General features: G+C 39.9%; 1 protein-coding gene across 1 annotated transcript in view; it reads left to right on the top strand.

The window, feature by feature from the left end:
- The window catches only part of FLT1 (fms related receptor tyrosine kinase 1), a 194,570-nt gene extending 175,958 nt beyond the window's left edge, over positions 1 to 18,612 (top strand). Inside the window, exons 26-30 of the mRNA XM_036744332.1 lie at positions 5,927 to 6,032; positions 6,148 to 6,290; positions 9,452 to 9,536; positions 13,434 to 13,528; positions 15,614 to 18,612. Of these exons, the coding sequence (XP_036600227.1) occupies positions 5,927 to 6,032; positions 6,148 to 6,290; positions 9,452 to 9,536; positions 13,434 to 13,528; positions 15,614 to 15,815 (631 nt within the window). The 3' untranslated portion in view covers positions 15,816 to 18,612. The remainder of the gene's footprint in view (positions 1 to 5,926; positions 6,033 to 6,147; positions 6,291 to 9,451; positions 9,537 to 13,433; positions 13,529 to 15,613) is intronic.
- The last annotated feature ends 1,429 nt before the right edge of the window (positions 18,613 to 20,041 follow it).

Below are 20,041 nucleotides of genomic sequence, written 5' to 3'. Positions count from 1 at the left end.
ACTACTTACTAGCTGTGTGACCTTGGGCAAGTCACTTAACCCCAATTGCCGTTCCTTCCCCCCTCCAAAAGGAAAAAAAATTAAATTAAAACTCAAAATTGTACCGACTTTTGGAACACTCCATATATAATTACACACTCACGGCCTGGAATCAGAAAGACCTGCATTCAGATCTGACCTCAGACACTTACTAGCTGTGTGACCCTGGGGAAGTCACTTTCCCTCCATCTGCCTTAGTTTCTTCAACTGTGAAATGGGGGTCATAATAGTACCTCCTTCCCAGAGTTGTTGTAAAGAGAAAATGAGACAATAGTTGTAAAGCACTTAGCTTTACAGTGGCTGGCATATACTAAACACTATATAAATACAAGCTAATATTATTATTTTTATTATTAAAATCACTTTTGAAAAGTAACATTTATCTGATTATGTAGACTGGGCATATGAGAGGTGTATTCATAATGTTGCCTTAGACTCTGTGTTCCTAGAGGATAAGTCCTGTTATATGTAAATAACCTAGACAGTGTGGAAGGTCAGTATTACAAGAGGAGAGAAGTCAGGGGAGCTGGAGGTATCAGGGGAGAGGAGCCCTCTGCAGACATTAGAGAGGGCATGTGGCAGCTGTAACTGTAGCTCTAAAAGCGTGTCTCAGCTCCCTGTCTCCCATAGGAGACAGGAGAATGTCTCCTCTCCACTTAAGGGTGAGCAAAAAGTCAGAGCTGAACAAGAACCAAGAGTCAGTCCCCTTCTCATCCCTGCTCAGCCACTGTAAGGGAATCTGCCATTTACCGGTATCCTGCTTCATACTTCTTGAAGTGCTTCTGCATAGTTTGATATCGGTACCAGCAGGACCTTAGACAAGTCACTTAAATTTTTTCAAATCTTACTTTTCCCTGAATTAAAGTGGGAATAATATGTGCACAACCACATAGCATGGCACTGGCCTGAAGACCAAATGATGTCTTGTGTGTGAAAGTCTTTGGGTACTAGTAAAGGGCATGCTGTACTTTGGTGGATCTGTAATTTCATTGGTGTGGGCCAGGATAAGGGCAGAACCCACCACGGGCTGTGGGTTGGAAGGATTCTACAGCACTGATTGAAGTTTTTCCAATTTGGAAAGTTTGGGAAAAAGAGTCCACAGCAAGGCCATCCCTGGGCAGGCAGTGGGTAAACTCATTATGGGAGCAAGCCAAGATAAGTAACCATGGAGCCAAAAAGCCATAAGCCATAAGTGGGGCCTGAAGCCAAAGCAGGATCCAAGGGAGCTAGCAAGAAGTGTGGTCAGTGGGTCAGGCTGCAGGAGATGGGCGTGGAGGAAAACAACAAAATGGTCAGCTAAAAGTTCTGTTTGCCACCTTCAGATGTTCCACTGACATGTGTGTGGCATCATGCCTGGCTGTGTAGATTCTAGCTTCCTCTAAATTCCCTTCAGCTAAAGAGCTTCTGCTGTTGCCTCCTTGTTCTCCAATGAAACAACTAAGTCCAACTGAGTATGGACTGGGCACTCTCTCAACAGTGGGTGTCCTTCCACCGTTATAGATCACAACCCCTTCACATCTACACATCATGTACAATTCTTCCTCATGCTTTTCCTTCCTTCCTCCTTTCCTCCCTCCCTTTTTTCCCCTTCCTTTCTTCCTTCCTCTTTCTTTTTTGTAATTGAATCCATTGGTGCTGGTGAGATCACCATAGGGTTTGGTTTTTTTGAGGGACTATAAATCTCTTCCAGGAGTCTCTGCAATGTTTTAGGGTCTGATACAATCAACACAAAGTCACTCATAAATAGAATCATCTGGAGAATCTCACCATTCACAGGAAACTACCACTCAACTTGGACTCTGCAGTGGATGAAGCCTCTATCATGGGGCACATTTACCTTTAGCATGCATCTGCTTCTTTTCTCTCTCAGCTGATGTTTCTTTTCATAAGCCCATTGAACAAGTTTATTTTTGTTCTTATAACTTCTGAGGAGTCGCGAATGACCTTAATGTACAGGTGGGAGAAACCTGACTGTAAAAGAGCTGGTAAGGGGGCATTTTGTTCTACAAAGTCAAATGCTGTTTTGGAATCAAAAAACCAGTAAGCACAATAGGATCTTATATTCTGAACATATTTTATTTAGTTGTCAAAAAGAAAAGATGTGATTCATTGTTGAATATCCTTTACAAAAGGCTCTTTGCTTCTTACAAATATTCTCATCTAGTTGTCCTCAACTTTTGTGCAGATAACCCTTATAAAATCTTTTATATAGATAGGACAGTAGGTAATTACTGTTGTTCTATTGGTCACTTTTTTGACAAGAATAAAGTCTGAGATTTTTTTTTCCATGCTTTTGCTATCTTCCCTTCCTTTGAATCTCTTGTAATTCAGTCCCTCAATGACTTCACAATTGTCCCCTCCAACATAAATACATATGGGTGTGTGCGTGCATGGGTGTGTTCCTTCCCTATATATACTTGTCCCGGGTTGACTGTTCTACCCATGTTTGTTCTCTTCAGAGAAATTTCCTCCTCCTCTATAAGCATCTCCAGGATTTTAGGGTCCAAGTGTGACAGGTTTTATTATCCTCCATAGAGGACACAGTTTGCTGAAAGTTTTTTTTTCTTCAAATCTTCATTTTTCTTCTGTTTGTATCTGTTCTCATTCTTGAATGCCCTTTGAATCTAGGGTCAGAGACATAAAGTGGGAAAGAATCTCAGCAGCCATCATGTCCAACTCCTCTTGTCCATCTTTACAGATGAGGAAACTGAGGCCAGGGAGATTGTGACTTCCCTAACATCATGCAGATAGTAAGTGTTAGAAATAGGAGTGGAAGGTCAGTCCTCTAACCCCAGTCTTTCCATTGTACCCTGTACCTTGGGTTGATTTCACTTAGTGAGTATCTTGCCAAGCTCTCTTTTAACTAGCTTTACTCTCTTCTGATTCCCTCTGTTTTATGAACCAATCGTGCTCATGATCACCCATCACTCTTCTTTGTAAGATAATACAGATATTTATATTCCAACCTAGTGTTGCCTTTGGCAGCCATCACTCTCCTGTTGGCAAGCAAGTCAAATATTCACTGACTAAGATGTATCTGACTTCCTTTAAGTCTCCTTGTTATGGCAAATAATTTATATTTGTTTAACTTTTAGATGAAATTATTATAGTCAGTACTGATGCCTTTCCACGTTGAATTTTTAAATTTTCAATAACTTGTTTAAATAATTCAGATTAAACTTTTAACACTACATACCACATCTCTTTCTCATTTTTTTTAATTTCTTTTTTATTATAAATTCTGATCTTAGCTCTGACAAGTTGGTTAATGGTCTGACTAGACAGACAGCTGACTCAGAGATAACACCTACATCAATAAGTCTCTCCCTGTTTGCTAAAATGTGGTCAGTTTCATTCTTTGTGATGTTATTTAGTGCTCTCCATATCCAGCACCTTCCAATTAGATTTTGAAGAAAACGTTCATGAATGATGAGGCTTCCATAGTCTTTGACTTCTCTCTTTTCTTTCTCCTGAGCCATATTTCCCCATATATTTCTCTCTATCCTCACCTCTCCCCTTCTTTGTATTAAAGTCATCAAGTATCAGAGCATATGCAGGTTCGATATGGAGAATCTTTCAAAGAATTTCTCTACCACTTCATCCTCAGCAACAGTGTATAAGCTACAACTGTTTCCATGACAATTTTTTTTGCACACACTTATCATTAGTACTGCAGTGTGATGATGAGATATCCAATGAAATAACGTTTCTTGTAACCTTTGGACGTATGATTGAACTCATTCTGCCAACTCCTTTCTTTGTCTCAGGAAGGAATACCCATTAACTATACTTCCATTTTGTTGCACCTTCTTTCTTTCTTCTGGTTTCACTTACAGCAAGATTGTGTGATTTAGCACTTCCAGCAACAAGTCTATTCGTTAGTCACTGATCATAGAACTGACCTTTAAAATACCAATAGTTAAGCTGAAGCTTGTGGATGGTCTAAAAACTGTGATTCTTAGTGCCTTCTGCCCCCTTTTCCACCTCTTTGCCACCATTACTTCAGAAGCAAAATGGTGCTGCACAGCACTACAGGCCATTTTAAAATTTTACTTTGTTTCATTGGTTGTCATGGCTGAAAAAAATTCCATTACTTGATATCCAGCCTACTAATGATGTGTTTCTCCATGATTAGCTATGTTGGTCCTTGGAAAACAGACTCAGTATAGCTCCAGGGCCATACTTGAAGCTTTTCCGGAATATTGTGTGGTTGTGGGGTTTGTCCCTCGTTCTCAAAGAAGACCGTGATGTCAGGGAGATGACATGACTTGCAATTGAATTGGATTTGAGAGAGGGAGGGCTGTGCAAAATCACCAGCCTCACTTCCTCCTCCTTCCAGCATGGCGGAGCCTGCCAGTCAAAACAGTGTTACCAATAGTTGTTAGTGCTACAGACCAATCCACAAAAGCTAGTTTTAATTAATAGTATAGCTGGACCATAGCAGTGATAGTAGCCCAGACACCTCCCTATTTATTCATCCTAAGTGCCCTGAACCTGCCCTCCAACTTTTTTGAGTCTCAAGTTTCCCCCCAAAGAAAAGAGGAGGAGGAGGAGGCTCTATTAGGCAAACAGTTGCGTTGGCAGCGTCAGGGCTCAGGCAGCCAGATAAAAAGACAGGGGTTGTTAGGATTGGGGTTGAGTACGGACCAAGATGGCAGTTGCTTCTAGGGAATCCAGGATAAGAAGTGGTCAGACCTGTTTGGTACTACCTGTATAATCTTTGCTTAAATGACTATATTTGTCTTGTTTGAACACTCTTAAGTTGTTTTTTTTTTTCTTGGGGGGTGGAGAATTTAGGACCCTGAAGAGGAAAAAAAGCAAATTCGTGCCCTTATCTCTGTAAAGTAGAGGCTATAAAATTTGAATGAGACCTAAGTGAAGTGACTGAATAACCTTAAGTATCAGAAACAAATTCAAAGGGCCAGAAAAGTGGGTCACAAGGAAGAAAACCTACAATTTTCAAAAGGGCAGGTACACTGTCCTTTTGAAAAATAATAGGTATAAAGCTAAAATTATTCTGTTTCTGACTTTGGAAAGAAAAAGAAACATAGAGCTACTCAGAATACAGGCAGAGGCAGTCTACGACCTTTTTGTAAGTAGCAGAAAGCAGTTAAAGATAAGGGGTTTTTTTGGTAGAACAATTATAGATTGCAGTAAAAAAAAAAAAAGGTCTAATTTTAATTCCAAGAACTAGACAGGCAAATACAACCTCAACCTTTCAATGTCCAAAGTATTATATTTGGGAGGGAGCTTTCTCTTGAGAGCAAAATAGGAAAAAAACCAAGGCTTGACTACAAAGGAATTTATAATAGTTGAAGGTTGAAAAGAAGGTAACTGATTTGTACCTGTGTGTTTCTATTTCTTTAAATTTTGCTAAAATAGTGTATCACTTCTAAAAATATGTAGTTCATTGTCACACATTGTTTTTTTCTTATGAACTTGGTTTATGAAATGCAAAGTTTTTGTTATGTGACATGATCATCATTAGAATTTAATTCAATTCAACTTTCCAAATATTTATGAAGCCCCATTGTGAAACAGAAAGGATAGTAGGCCTAAATACAGAAGCCATCAGTTGGAGGCCTATCTGAAGCCTCATCATGCATTATTTTTAATAATTTAATAGAAAAAGCATGTATCCTATAATATGAAACATCTTGTGACAGCTTGCTCAAATTTCAGCCATAGTGCCTTCAAAGAAACAAATATCCTTACACGTGCTAGCTTTGGGCAAATTCAAAAGTGATGGAAATCACCACTGTCTCCAAAATGCTGTAGTGACAATTCTGAATGCTTATTGGCACAGTGGCACCATATAGATAATCTTCCAACTCACAAGAATATTGACTGAGGTCCATTTATTTTCTTTTGTGTTTCATTTTAATAGTTATCAAATCATGTTGGATTGCTGGCATAAGGACCCCAAAGAAAGGCCAAGATTTTCTGAATTGGTGGAAAAACTAGGAGACTTGCTTCAAGCAAATGTGCAAAAGGTAGAACCAAACCTGTATTAAATTACAAGGGATCAAATGGCTTTTCAAATTTATCTTTTAAAAAAAAAGATCACCATAATATGTGCAATTACATCTTATATTTCTGGTGTTTTAGGATGGTAAAGACTATATTCCACTGAATAATATACTGACTGGAAGTAATGGGTTCACATATTCCACCCCTGCCTTCTCTGAACCCTATTTCAAAGAAGATAGTTCAACTCCGAAATTCAGTTCAGGAAGTTCTGATGATGTCAGGTAAGACAAAAGGCAATTCAACTCAATTCAGTTAAAAAAAAAAACCTTATTAAACATCTACTTTGTGTCAGGAACTGTGGCTAGGCAATGGAAGTACAAAGACAAAAATGAATAGCTCCTTCTCCCAAAGAGCTTACATTCTGTTGGGGTCAACAACATATAATCATATAAGACAGGATTTTCTTATCTTCCTAGAGAACAAAGAGTGAGATGTATAAATTGGAAAAACACTAAGAGACTTTCACTGAGGAATCATAGAAAAGCTTAGAGTCTTCACAGTTTCTTTTCTTCCCATGAGGACACAATTTTCAAGGCTTTCTAGCAACAGCCTTCTTGGGCTTGGGTACTCAGTAGAATTCTGTAATAGACAACTCGATTAAACATAAGGACAGGAACAGGCAGGCGCATATATTTAGGGAAGGTTTCTATAACCTTGTGTCTTACATTTGAAGGGGCCTCAAAAATCACTAGCCTGAGTATCAGTCCCCTTTTCAGCATGTCCCCAAGTGATCATCCATTCTCTGCTTAAAGATTTCCTATGATGGTGGCTAGTTCAGCACAGAATAACAGAAGGACATCTGGACTTAACTTCTTTGGGAGGCTCTGTAGGCAAAGGATTTTATGCAGAAGGATCTGGCTCAAGCTCAGCCCAGTTCAAGTTGAGTTTGTCCTACAGTGTTTTCTCCACCTTAGGGTCAAGTACTGGGCATATTCCCAGGGCCTGGGTGATACATGCCAGTTGGGGGAAAACTCTAATGGCTCTTAGCCTGAACCTACTTCCACAACAGCTGTTTTGTGGAATAAAGATTAGACTTGTTTTCCTTGGCCTGGGAAAGCAGAACTAAAAGTAAGAGGTAGAGTTCCAGAGAATTGGATTTCAGTTCAAAGTAACAAAAAACTCCCACAAAACTATCCAAGAGGGAATGGTCTGCCTCAAGAGGAAATAATCTGCCCTCATTAAAAGTCTTTAAGCACAGCCTAAGACACTTGACACATGTACTAGCTGTGTGACCTTGGGCAAGTCACTTAACCCCAGTTGCCCAGCCAAAAAAACAAAAACAAAAAAAAAAGTAGAAGTCTTTAAGCAAAGGCTTGATAATGACTACTTTGGGGATCTTGTGAAGGGAATTCTTGTTCAGGTATGGTTAGACCAGATAGTATCCAAGATTACTTTCAACACTGAGTTTCTGTGGAGTCAGAAAACTTGAGTTTGACTGAATTCCTTTTCTAACACTTATTAGCTAGGGGACCACGAACAAATCATTTAACCTTTCAAAGCCTCAATTTCTTCATCAAAAAATAAGAGGCAGCATAGTAGAGGGGATATATTGCTGGACTTGGAGTCCAGAAGAACTGAATTCAAATCCTTCCAAAGATGCTATCAGTACGATCATGGGCAAGTCATTTAGTCATCCCATGCCTCAGTTTCCCCAAATGAGAAACTTGGATTCAAGGGCCTCTAAGGTTCCCTTCTAGGTCCAAATCCAGTGATCTTGAAAATGGAGACAATATTACTTATACCGCCTCCCTCATGGAGTTATATTGAGGAAAATGTTTTGGACTCCTTGAAATGCTAGGTAAATGTAAGCTATTAAATGTGAGCTAGTTCCTGGGTACAGATCACTCCAATCACAAAGGAAGTGCTTCCTTATACTGAGCTGAAACTGGCCTCCCTATAACTTCTATCCATTGGTCCTAGTTCTGCCTTCTGGATCCAAAAACAAGTGTAAAAGTTCTTCTACATAGTAACCCTTCACATATTTAGTAGGTGAATTTGAAGTTGCCTTTGTGAGTGAACCATTTAACAGACTCTTGAAAATCCGTGGCAGGAGTGGAAACACAAAACCTCTTTCCGCTCTTTCCCCATCTGGACAATCTCATCTTTTCCTAACCACCGGCTTACTAGCTCCGGGACAACTATTGATCAAATACAAATGAATTTGCTCCAAGGATTGTTCCATTCCCGGGGGTTATTCCAAAGCCAAGTGGTATGGGAGTACAAGTGGCTATACACCAACCCACATAACTTCTGGGCAAATCAATTTATCTCTTTGTGATGTAGTTCTTTCATTTATAAAATAAAGGGGTTAGAGCCATTGACCTCTAAGTTCTTTCCAGGCTTGAAAATGATGAATGTCTAATAATAATCCGTGTCAGCAATAACATTCATATAGCACTTTAATGTTTGCAAGGTGTTTCACATACGTCATCTCACCCAGATTTCACAACAACCCTGTGAGATAAAAGTATAGAAATTAGTATTTCCATTTTAAAGATGAGAAAATGGTCACATACAGTTTCATGGCAATCTGAACCCAGGTCTGATTCCAAGTTCAGCAGTTGTGGTTACAAAGCACTTTAAAAATATTATCCTACTTTATCCTTCCAGCAATCCTGCGATACTGGTATTATTCCCATTTTACACATAAGGAAACTGAAAAGCAAAATGTTACAAGGTCACACAGCTCATGGAGCAGGGATTAAAACCCAAAGTTCTTTCTCCTACACTCTGCTGCCTCTCACTGCTACGTGGCACAGTGGATAGACCACCGGCCCTGGAGTCAGGAGGACCTGAGTTCAAATCCAGCCTGAGACACTTACTAGCTATGTGACTCCGTTTAACCCTGTTTGCCTCAGTTCCTTCATCTGTAAAAATGAGCTGGAAAAGTAAATGGCAAACTGCTCTAGTATTTTTGCCAAGAAAACCCCAAATGGGGTCATGAAAACTTGGATATAACTGAAATGTCTCAACAACAGCCTCTCATTATTTCACACTGCTTCTGCAACTGAAGTGGCTGTTACTCTCTAGGTGGTGATATTGCTCAGGAAGGCCCTCTAGAGTTCATGGGCTCATTGACTGTGGAGGATTACTGAAGAATGCATGGTAAGGGCATTTCTGGAGGCAGGGACCCCTGCAGAGGAGTCTTTTGGCAATTTTTGGCTTGAGACATCGGGATTTTAATGGACTCTACTGGAAGTAGCAGTGATAGCATCAGTATTCCCAGGAAAAAAGTTATTAAGATTTCAACCTGTGGGAAGAGCACATCAGTCTCTACTGTTTACCTTGGGTACCACCCAGTACCCCTATAGTCTTCTAGCCAACCAAAGCTGCATACCTTTTCCCGGCTTGACTTTTTTCTTTCTCTCTGCTGTTTGAACAGATATGTAAATGCTTTCAAATTCACGCACCCACAGAGAGTAAAAACCTTTGAAGAGCTTTCCCCAAAGGCCACCACAGTGTTTGAGGTAAGTAATGCAGACTCATGCCCTTGATGAATTGCGCTAATATGGATTATGGGCCAGACATCAGAGCAACCTGAGAGCCTCCTGCAGCCTGGCTGGCTAGCACTAACTTAAGACTGCTCAGCTACAAGGATTGTAGTGAGGGTCTAATTATGGTTTCTCTGCAGATGACTCCCAGGTCTAGTCTCTCCACTGATTTCTACTCCCACATCGACAACTATATATTGAACATTTCCAACTGGATATCTTGGAAACATAAACATAATCATAAACATCTCAAACTCAAAATATCCAAAACAGAACTCTTTATCTCCACCCTTCCTAGCCCCTCCCTTCTTCTCAACTTCCCAATCTCTGTTGAGGACATCACCATTCCAGTCTCCCAGGTTCATAACATTAATGCACTCTTTGACTGCTCACTCCTCTACTCTTGCTGAGGATTACGCTTGGGGAAAAAAAATCAGATTTTGTAATTAAGAGATCACTGGTAACTTTGTAGAGAGCAGTTTCTGTTGAATGATGCTGTTAGAAGCCATGTTGCAAAGGGCTGAGGGGGAAGAGATTGCAATGGTAGACAGAGAAGAGAAAGTATAGGCAGTGAGTGTACCTAACTTTATCAAGTTTGACTCAGAAATAAAGGAGATATAGAGCAATAGCTTTGGGGGAGAGTTGGGTCTAATGAGGGTTTTTTTATGAATGAAGGAGACTTAATTTGGGAGAGGTGGGCTGACTGAGGTTGCAATCTGTTGGAAAAGATGGGAAGGGAGGGGATCATGTGTACATGGAGAGGTTGCTAGCCTTGGCAAGGAGAAGAGTCATCTCTTTGTCAGAGACTGAGGGAAAGGAGGAGATTGGAAGATGATGTCAATGAGTTTTGACATTAAAAGAATGGGAGAAGAGGGAGTTCACATTAAATGGCCTCAGTTTTTTTCATTAGAGTAAGAAGAAAAATGTGAAGTGAAAAGTGAAGAGATGCTATAGAAGGAAATAATAAGGAAGGAAGGAAGGAAGGAAGGAAGGAAGGAAGGAAGGAAGGAAGGAAGGAAGGAAGGAAGGAAGGAAGAAGGAAGGAAGGAAGGAAGGAAGGAAGGAAGGAAGGAAGGAAGGAAGGAAGGAAGGAAGGAAGAAAGGAAGGAAAGAAGGAAGAGAATGTTTGGAATATCTTCTGTAGGGAGTGACATAGGGAATCTGTTTAGGAGGAATAAAAAGACTACCTCACAGCAGTGGAAGCCCAGTTGAGGTTGGATAACGAGAATTTGTAATATACTCAGCACAGTTGTGAGATTTCCTCCAGCTTCATTCAGCAGCTTGTGAATAGAAATAGGTGAGAATAATCCAGAAAAATTGCAAGACGATAAAAGAGTGGTTATAGGACAAGGGGGCAAAGGACAAAGAATCGATGAAGTATCACAGAAAACTGTGACAAACTGCAAGAATGAAAAAAAGAAAAGACATTTACTAGAACACAGAGTCCAAGCGACCAGAAAATTTCCCAAAATGAGTCTTTAGGTAACATCAAATCATTACAATTTCATCGAATGTCTTTTAGATGCAGAAGCAACTTTAGAGAACAACTAGTCTAACTCTAAATTTAAAGAGGATGAAATGGGAAGTAACTTTTATGTTTACTGCAGTTGGTTCAATTAAACATTTATTAGTTACCTAATATGTGCAAGGGGTAGTGCTAGGTCCTGAGGATACAAACACAAAACTGAAACAGTGTCTCAAGGAACTTACATTCTACCTAGAGTAAATCAGGTAGTACAGTAGATAGACCTCTAGACTTGGAGTCAAGAAGACTTGGGTCCCACTGCAACCACAGAGACACTTACTAGCTGAGTGACTGACCTTGGGCAAGTCACTTAATTTCTCTGTGCCTCAGTTTCCTCATCTGAAAATGGAAATAATAATAGCACTTACCTCTGAAAGTTGTTATGAGGACCAAATGAAATATTTATGAAGTGCTCTGCAACCTTCAAGTTCTGTATAAATGCTAGCTAATAATTATTATTAGCAATATCGTTACCCAGAGAACATAGAATATAGGCAAGTAAATACAAAATATGTTTAAAAATACTTTTAAGAGGGAGATCATGCTAATTGAGGGGTATTAGGAAAAGTTTCATGTAGGGGGTGGCACCTCTGTCATATGTTCAGGGAGGAAGCTGAGGTTTCTACAAGGCACAGTGAGGCAGTAGGGCATTCCTAACGTGGAGTACCATTTGTGGAAAAGTGCAGAGGCAGTCTATGGAGAACGTAATGTTCAAGGAATGTGTGTGGTAGGCCAGTTTGACTGGAATGGAAAATGTATGAAGGGGAATAATATTCAATACTTTAAATATCAGGCAGTGGAGTTTATATTTTGCCCTAGAGGCAATGAAGAACCATTGAGGATTTGGGGGAAGAGGTATAATGTGAAATAGTTAGATCGATGTGTTAGGAACATTAATTTGGCACCAGGTGAAGGATAAATTGGAGGAGGAGAATCTAGGCAGGGAAGCCAGTTAGATAATTGCAGGTAAGGTATGGTGAGGCCCTGAATGAGAGTGCAGTCCAGGCTGTGTGAGTGAAGAGAAGGGCATGGATATAGAGGGATATCTTGGGGGTAGGACTGATGATACTTGGCAACTGATTGGATATGGAGGATGAGGGAGAAGAGTCAGCCAAGGATGAATTTCAGGTACTGAATCTTTGTGATTGGAAGGATGGTGGCACCAAAAAGAGAAATGGAGAAGGATGGAGGGGGGATGGGTTTACATAAACTTTTACTTTATAAATTTATTTTTATTATTATATAAAGAACTTATCAAAAAAGGAACATGGAACGTGGTTCCAGACAAAGGCTCAGTTTTTCCCATTCACTATCCTTCAGGATAACTCTTCTGAAAGTCCTTCACCTGACCATGCCATTCCTTTAAGCCATCATCTTTGTCTTATATCTTTTCTTCATTTCACTATGAATCTCTTACTAAAACTGTCATATGCAAGGTTACCAACTTTACCTGCTCCATTTGGCGATCTTGTTCTCTCCATCCTCATTCTCCTTGATCTCTGAAACTTTTATACTGCTGATCCCCTTTATCCCAGATATAGGCTCCATAACTGCCTTCCTGGCTCTCTTGCTAACTTGTTGCTCTTTCTCATTCCTTTTTGATGGACCTTCTCCCTCTACCACTTCTGGACCCTTTTCTCTTCTTCTTTTACACCATCTCTGTAGGAAGCACATCAGCTCCTATGGGCTTATATAGCATATTTAGGAAGATGATTCCGAATTCTATACATTCAGCCCTAGTTCTTCTCCAGCACTCCAGTTCTGCATGATCAGGCTGGGCTCTTCCTCCTCAGTGCCCTTTAGGCATGTTCAAAATGGAATTCATGATATCTCTTTAACCTGATCTCCTCCATACCTCAGTATTTCTGCTGATGGCACCACCTTCCTTCTGGATACCCCATCCATAATCTTAGAGACATCCTTGACTCTTCTTTTCTCTGATTCTTCACCACTCTCCCATATCCAATTTGTTGCCAAGTCATATACCTCTATCCCATCTTTTCCATTCACCCTTTTCTTTCCTTAGATCCCACAGAGAAGTGAAACCTTCTCTGATCCCCCCAACCCCAGTTGTTAGTGTTCTTTCTTGTTACTTTGCTGAATTCACTTTCAGTATTTGGGGTCATTGGTGTCAGAAATGCCTACCTAATTGGTGGATTCATGCATTTCAGTATAATTGGGGCCAGGGTAGAGGACGCATACCCACAGGAAAAGTTGATGGTGGGTAGGAAGTCCTGGAATGGTTTCAGACATACATCCAATGAAGGATGGATCAAGTCTGAGTCTCCGAGGCCATGTTGTTCTGCATTTATTGATCATATAGCCTAACCCTATTCCTCCTCTCATAGGATTACCAGGCAGATAGCGGCATGGTGTTGGCACCTCAAGAGCTGAAGCGCTTCACTTGGACAGAGAGCAAACCTAAGTCTCCCTTGATGTTTGGGTAGGGAACGTGGGAACCAGGGTGGGGAATGAGGAGATGGGGCAAGGATATTGGAGGGTTGGCTACTCTCAGAGTCTTTTTCAGAAGCATATAGAAAGCGACATATTACACTAGTGCTAGTCTCAGAAAAAGGTTTTTCCTAGGGCTGTGGGTAAAGGTATCAAATAAGGTCCCTTCTAGCTCTAAATCCCTATGGTTATGGTGCACCAGCCAAGAACAGTTTGGCTCCAAAGAAATGGAAAATTGAATGGAAATTCTTCCCAAAGGGAAATGCTCTCCCATCTTCATCATGCCATGGTTAGCTCTTGATAACCAGAAAGTAGTTGAACACCCTTTTTCTCTATGTTTGGGAGATGATTATTGTTGCTCATTAAAGTCAGTTGTCCAGAGAGTGACCCCTCTGAAGTAAAGGTCTTTTAATCCTTCTACTTTCTGGCAGCCAAGCATTTGATTCTTTTGCCTTTTTTTCCATTATCACAATGAACCTGTCTGACCTAAGCAATCAGCACAACGCTAGAGCAAGTAAATATCCATATATCCTATCATCCCCGTCACTTCTTCTCAGAATATATCCATGCACTCTCATCAGCCCCACTCACCCACCTCAGCTTCTTTGGCTGCATTCCTGACTTAGGGGATGAGAACTGAGCCCAAGAGAGAAAAGTCTTGGTAGATGTCCCTTCCCCTCCCTGGTCAGGCTGATCCTGGAAGGGACTGGCCTTTTCTCAAAGACGCTCTATCTGCTTTTTCATGCAACCCTGGCCTATGATGGCAAGAAACTCATCTAAATAGCCCATGCAGGTCTAAGTCACAAATTAAAAGGAAATTGGAGTGCCCAGAGTGTTCCCAAGCTAAATTTCATATGCTCGACTCCATTTAATAGCTAAACATTAATATGACTATTATAATCATGCAGTGTTGAGTCATGGAAGATAAGGAGACAGGCAGACATTAACTTGACAATGAAGAAGTAGGGATAAAAGAGGTCCAAGTCCTGAAGACTTTTTCCTGTTGTTGAAATGCTTTTAAGTCAACCTATTAGACTATAACTTATTTGTCTAAGGGAACAATCCAGCCTATAATAGCCACTCTATTGATTCTAAAAATTTAATCAGGGCATTTGTCCTCTGCCAATCAGGTTATAACAAGACTGACACATTGGACATAATTTATCAACCTGAATATTTTAATTAAGATTGCAAGGGGGGGAGAAAAACTGAGTTTTCCGTATTAGCCATTTGGTTATATGGACTATGTCAAGCTGAGCACAGAAGTTGCTTTTCTCCAACATCTGAGACCTCACTCCTTCATTTTATGATTATGTATAAACCTAACCTGCTAATGCTATCCTTACAGGATTGGAAATGCCCCAGGAGAGCAAAGTAATATGAAGTCTCATTAGTTTTTATTTTCCATAATGCTTCCCTTCACAATAGGGAAGGTTTAATGTCAGGGAAGGGAAATATAGCTTAGGCTGGAGCCTCTATCTAGTGCAGAATCTACTTACAGATCAGGCAAATCAATAAAAATCAAATAATTGAATTATGCTAATAAAGCAGAACAGGCAAACCCAGGCAATAAAATCATTCTTAACTCTCCTAAATCAATGGGAAAAAGCTATTTCCTCATACTCCCAAAAGTTCCTGGGTTGAGAGAGAAACATGTTTCAAAGACAAAAGGAGGGATGAATAACCATTGAGTATGACATAGAAGAGATTTTTAAGGTATGGGTTAGGTTTGGTCTTTTAGGCCTTTCCAATGCTGAGAATGTGCTACTGTATTGTGGTCATAGTAGTAAAATCTTGGCAGGCCTTCAACATGAGGCAAGTATTACTGACCCTTTAAATTGTCTTCCCACTAGTGACTGCTGGATTTGCCCTGATTTCTCCACATATCCAGTTCCTCTTGTGACCTCGTCATCATCAAATGACTCTCTGAGTTTAGGAAAGCATTCTATGACCATGAAATAGAGCAAAGTTAATGGGGAGTGAATACACGTACCGATTCGCACAGGAACATAAGCGACATGTTCATTTTCAGGAAAAGGAGAGAACAAAACAAACTTTTTTGATTTTCTTTTTGTAGCTTAAAAGTGACCAGCAGAAGCAAGGAATCAGGCCTTTCTGATATGACCAGGCCTACTTTCTGCCATTCCAGCTGCGGTCATGTCAACGAAGTGAATCGCAGATTTACATATGACAACTCTGAGCTGGAAAGGAAGATCTCATGCTGCTCTCCTCCTCCTGACTACAATTCAGTGGTCTTGTACTCCAACCCACCAGTCTAAAACTTTAGCATAAAGAAGTATTGCAAGAAGCAAATGCATATTTATATCCAGTATAAATTAGTTTTCTCCAGTGTAATACACTTACATTTTAACCCTTTTCCTTTCCACAGGAGCCATTTAAAAAAATTTTTAAGAGTGCTTTTCCAGACTAACAAAAAAAATGAAAACATGAACATGAACAGAGGCATTCTCACTAAAACCTTTAGATACATAGTAAATGATCTAAATTATTTCTGGGCCCAACAGCATAACCATACCATATATGCCCCTGGGGAGTCTAGCATCTGGCCTCATTTGGATAATCAAGGAAAAACAGTGACCGTCCGATAAAAGAAATCAAGAGAGGTAGCATAGTATAGAGCACTGACTTGGATTCAGGGGACCTGGACCCATATTCCAGCTCTCTTACCTGTGTGACCTTGGGAAAGTTACTTTCCTGGCCTGTAAAATGAAGGGGTTGGATTAGATGATTGCTAAGCCCTTATCCAACTCTCAATTCTATTTTCCTATTTCCTAGGAGACCAATAAGTATCTTTGGTTCTTGTTCTGAGACTCTCTGGGTTCTAGGTCATCCTTTTATCTGGAGCCCCATCAGCATCAAAACAAAGAATGGCATTTTTTTAAAGCTCTGAGGGCCAACTGCGAGCTAAACATTTACCATGGGTACCACAAGTATACTTAAGATATAAGAATGGGGTACAGGAGGAGAGAGGAGAGAAGAAAGGAGACATAGACAAAAGAAAGGAAAAGGCAAGAAAAAGAGCTGTGTCTCTGTGGTGGGAGCTAGGAGAATAGCATAGCACCCACATCATGGGCTGCTTCTTCCTAATCTATCTTAGATTTGGGGCATGTAAAATGGGGGAGTAGAAAGAGTGATGGGGTGAAGGAACTTTTTTTTTCTGAATTCCAGGAAGGGAAGAATAAAGACATTCCTTGGAAATGTTACCGTAAACCATTCTCATCCTAAGAAATTTTCATTGTAACATTAGTACCATTTAGCTGGCCTTAACAAATCTCACGGCTCTGCCTTTCCTATGCACAGTTCTGGAGATGCCATGCCAGGATGGCTCCAGCTTCTTCTATTCATGGTTCACATGAAGCTAGTGGTCATTAGCTTGGGCTTATGACTGTTGGATCTAATGAATGCTGGCTGTTGGGCTCAGGGCCACATTTTAGACTTACAATGATGAATGTCATTATCATCAACAGTATTAATGTACAGGAGCTAAAAGCTATTTATGTTGCTTTTGTACCAGATTTTGTATAGTGATTCCTGAAAGGAAGTTTAGAGTGAAGATGTAGGCTTTTGGAGACAGACTCTAGGACAAGATTTTCGAATTGGCAAAATAAAGGCTGGGGAAAGGGAAAAAAAAACATCCACCTTTGAAACCAATTCATCTCCTCCAATAAGGTCAGGCAACAAGAAAGATACCTAAATCCCTATTTCAGCTAATTAGCTGATGTGATAGGGATTCCTTCTCTCCTATAGGGAATTCTTGAGAACATGAACTAAATATTATCTATCAAGCACTTTAAAATTCTTGTAGCACATAATCTATAAGGTCTTATGTCATCTATTCAAGCCATTAGAATTAGGCGAGGTTGGATAGTCCAAGTCCTAGAAGAGGAATGTCCCCTTTCACTTGCCTTAAGTCATTGGGCCTAAATACAGAGGGATGAAGGAAGAGAGCCAGGATGTCAAAAAGTGTTCATTTTGAGGGCCTGGAGATTTAGGCCTGGCTTGAGCTGAAACCCATAAAAGAAAACTGAGGCTAAAGTTTGGTCATACTTGAAGAAAAGCCGTGTGCTCCCACTGGGATCTCTATCCAGAAGCAGACAGACCAATCAACATTATGGAAGTTGCTATTCTCTTTAGAATAAACTACATTTCATTGTCCTCAAATGTATAAGTTGAATGAGAGAGGGATTTTATGCTTTCTTATTTGACCTACTCTTTCAACTGCATGTCCCAAAGTTTCATTTGCATGGAAAAGGAAAGAACAAAGTATCATTTAAATAGGAACATTCCCAGAAAGGAAAATGGAAGCCCAAAGGTGAGTAGTGAGTGTGGCTGGATGATCTAGATATACCAGAGAAGAAATGAAGCAAAATAAAAGGCAGAGTCAGTACCTGTGGGAAGGTAAGGCTGTGTCTTCTCTCTTCTTTACACTTCCCACCAGTCGTAGCTGACTAGAAGTATGAGTTAGACAGCCAGAAATATCAGGAAATATAACAGGAATTAAAAAAAGACAAAATCCCGAATCAATTCTCTAATTTTCCAAATCGAACAAAGACAATGATATAGAAAAGCTTACAACGAGGTTGTCTATTATCAGAGCCAGCAACTCCAAACAAAGTCAGGCAGCATCATTTCATAATTAAAATAGAAAATTTCATTTCATGGTTAATGAGGGGGATGGAATGATGCAGGTTGAGCAGGGAACAGCTTATTAGGTCGTACTCAGCCAGGAAAAAATGCTGATTAGACATTCAAAACAAAGCTTTGACAGTGATTAAACATTGGAGTTATGCCTGGTTTCTCAGTCCATAAGAATCTTGAACCAGAAGCCTAATCTTTCTAATACATCTTTGATCAAGTGGGTAGAAAATATATGTATATATATATATATTTATATGTATATGCTTTTTGTGCACAAATATTTAAGGAAACTGGAATTTTTAAGGTTACTTTTATACAAACAGAATGTATGCTGCAGTTATGAATGAGTTTTGGTCCTGTCTTGTATTTCTAGTCATTTAACAAAATGTGTTTTAAGTATCTTCATATAATAAATTAACTCTCCCAAAACACCTGACTAATTCTTGATGCTTGATTTAGAAGTGAAACAGTTGAGGCGTACAAATCACACATTTAGAAAAGGGCTTTTTCTAAAAAATCTAGGATATTGCAAATAGTAAACAAAAACGAAAAACTAAAACTAAGGCAAAATGAGCAAATTGCCCAGAAAAAGATGCTTCAAGATAAGCTTTCACAAGAAGAAAAACTCATCCTGAATGAAGAGCTGACTGGAAGGGGCAGGGCATTAGATTAAAATGGAATGAGGATGTCCTGACTTACAAAGAGGAGATCTCGTTGGGCAGACAACATGGTATAATGGAAAGTGTGGTAAACTGGGAGTCAATGAACCTGGATTTAAATACCACCTCTGCAATTTATTACCTGTATGACCTAGGGTAAGTCACTTAAACCCTCTGGCTCTTGGGTCCCCATCTGTACAATGAAGGGTATGATGAATGATAGATGAAGGTAGATGAGGTCTCTCCTAACTCCTGATCTAGGATTTTATGATCTTCCTGAATTGTTTTCCATTTGGTAAACACGATGAGAGATGTGAAAAGAAAATCTCACTGAAGAATTCATGCCAGCTTGGGTAAAAAGCCCAAGTTGTATACGGCAAGTGTGAGAATTACTTATTCCTTTTTTCTGGGTTTTACATTCTGGGATTGTGGGTAGGTGGAGAATGCCATATACAACTGTCTTATGCACAATGTCTTACCAAATTGTCATCTTGCCACCTGCTGTTACCGACACTTTAAGGAAGCAATGCTGGAGGTAAAGCATGAGAAAAACACTGCATTCACTACCAAAGCTATGGTTAGGGAATATCACTGAAAGAGAAAAAACAGGAGGGAGAGCTGGAAAAAAATGGGATATGAACAGCAAGGAACAGCAAGATCATCTCCTACCATTCCTCATTTCATAGATGAGGAAAAGACAAAGCGATTTGCCCACAGGAAATCACACAGGGAGTAAGGAGCAGAGCTAAAGTTTGGATGCCAGGTCTACTGACAGTGATCTTTCTAGCTGGCTGGTATAGTGGATAGAGCACTGGGCCTGGAGTAAGGAAGACCTGAGTTCAAATCTGACCTCAGAAACTCACTAGCTGTGTGACCCTGGACAAGTCACGTAACCTCTTCTTGCCTTAATCCACTGGAGAAGGAAATGGCAAACCACTCTAGTATCAAGAAAACCCCATGGACAGTATTGACAAGTTATGGTCCATGGGGTCACAAAAAGTGACATCACTAACAACTGAACAAGGCACTTAATAAATTCCTATTCCCTCCCCACTATACCAAGAGGATCATTCCCATGGATTACTACATAATTCAAATGGACAAATGGCATTTTAAGTCTGAGGATATAAATTAATTTGTACAACTACTAATTGCCATAATATGAATAAATGAATGAAGCATTCATT

Source organism: Trichosurus vulpecula, chromosome 2, assembly GCF_011100635.1.
Source record: "Trichosurus vulpecula isolate mTriVul1 chromosome 2, mTriVul1.pri, whole genome shotgun sequence".
Classification (NCBI taxonomy): domain Eukaryota; kingdom Metazoa; phylum Chordata; class Mammalia; order Diprotodontia; family Phalangeridae; genus Trichosurus; species Trichosurus vulpecula.
This window is presented reverse-complemented; position numbering and strand designations above follow the sequence as displayed.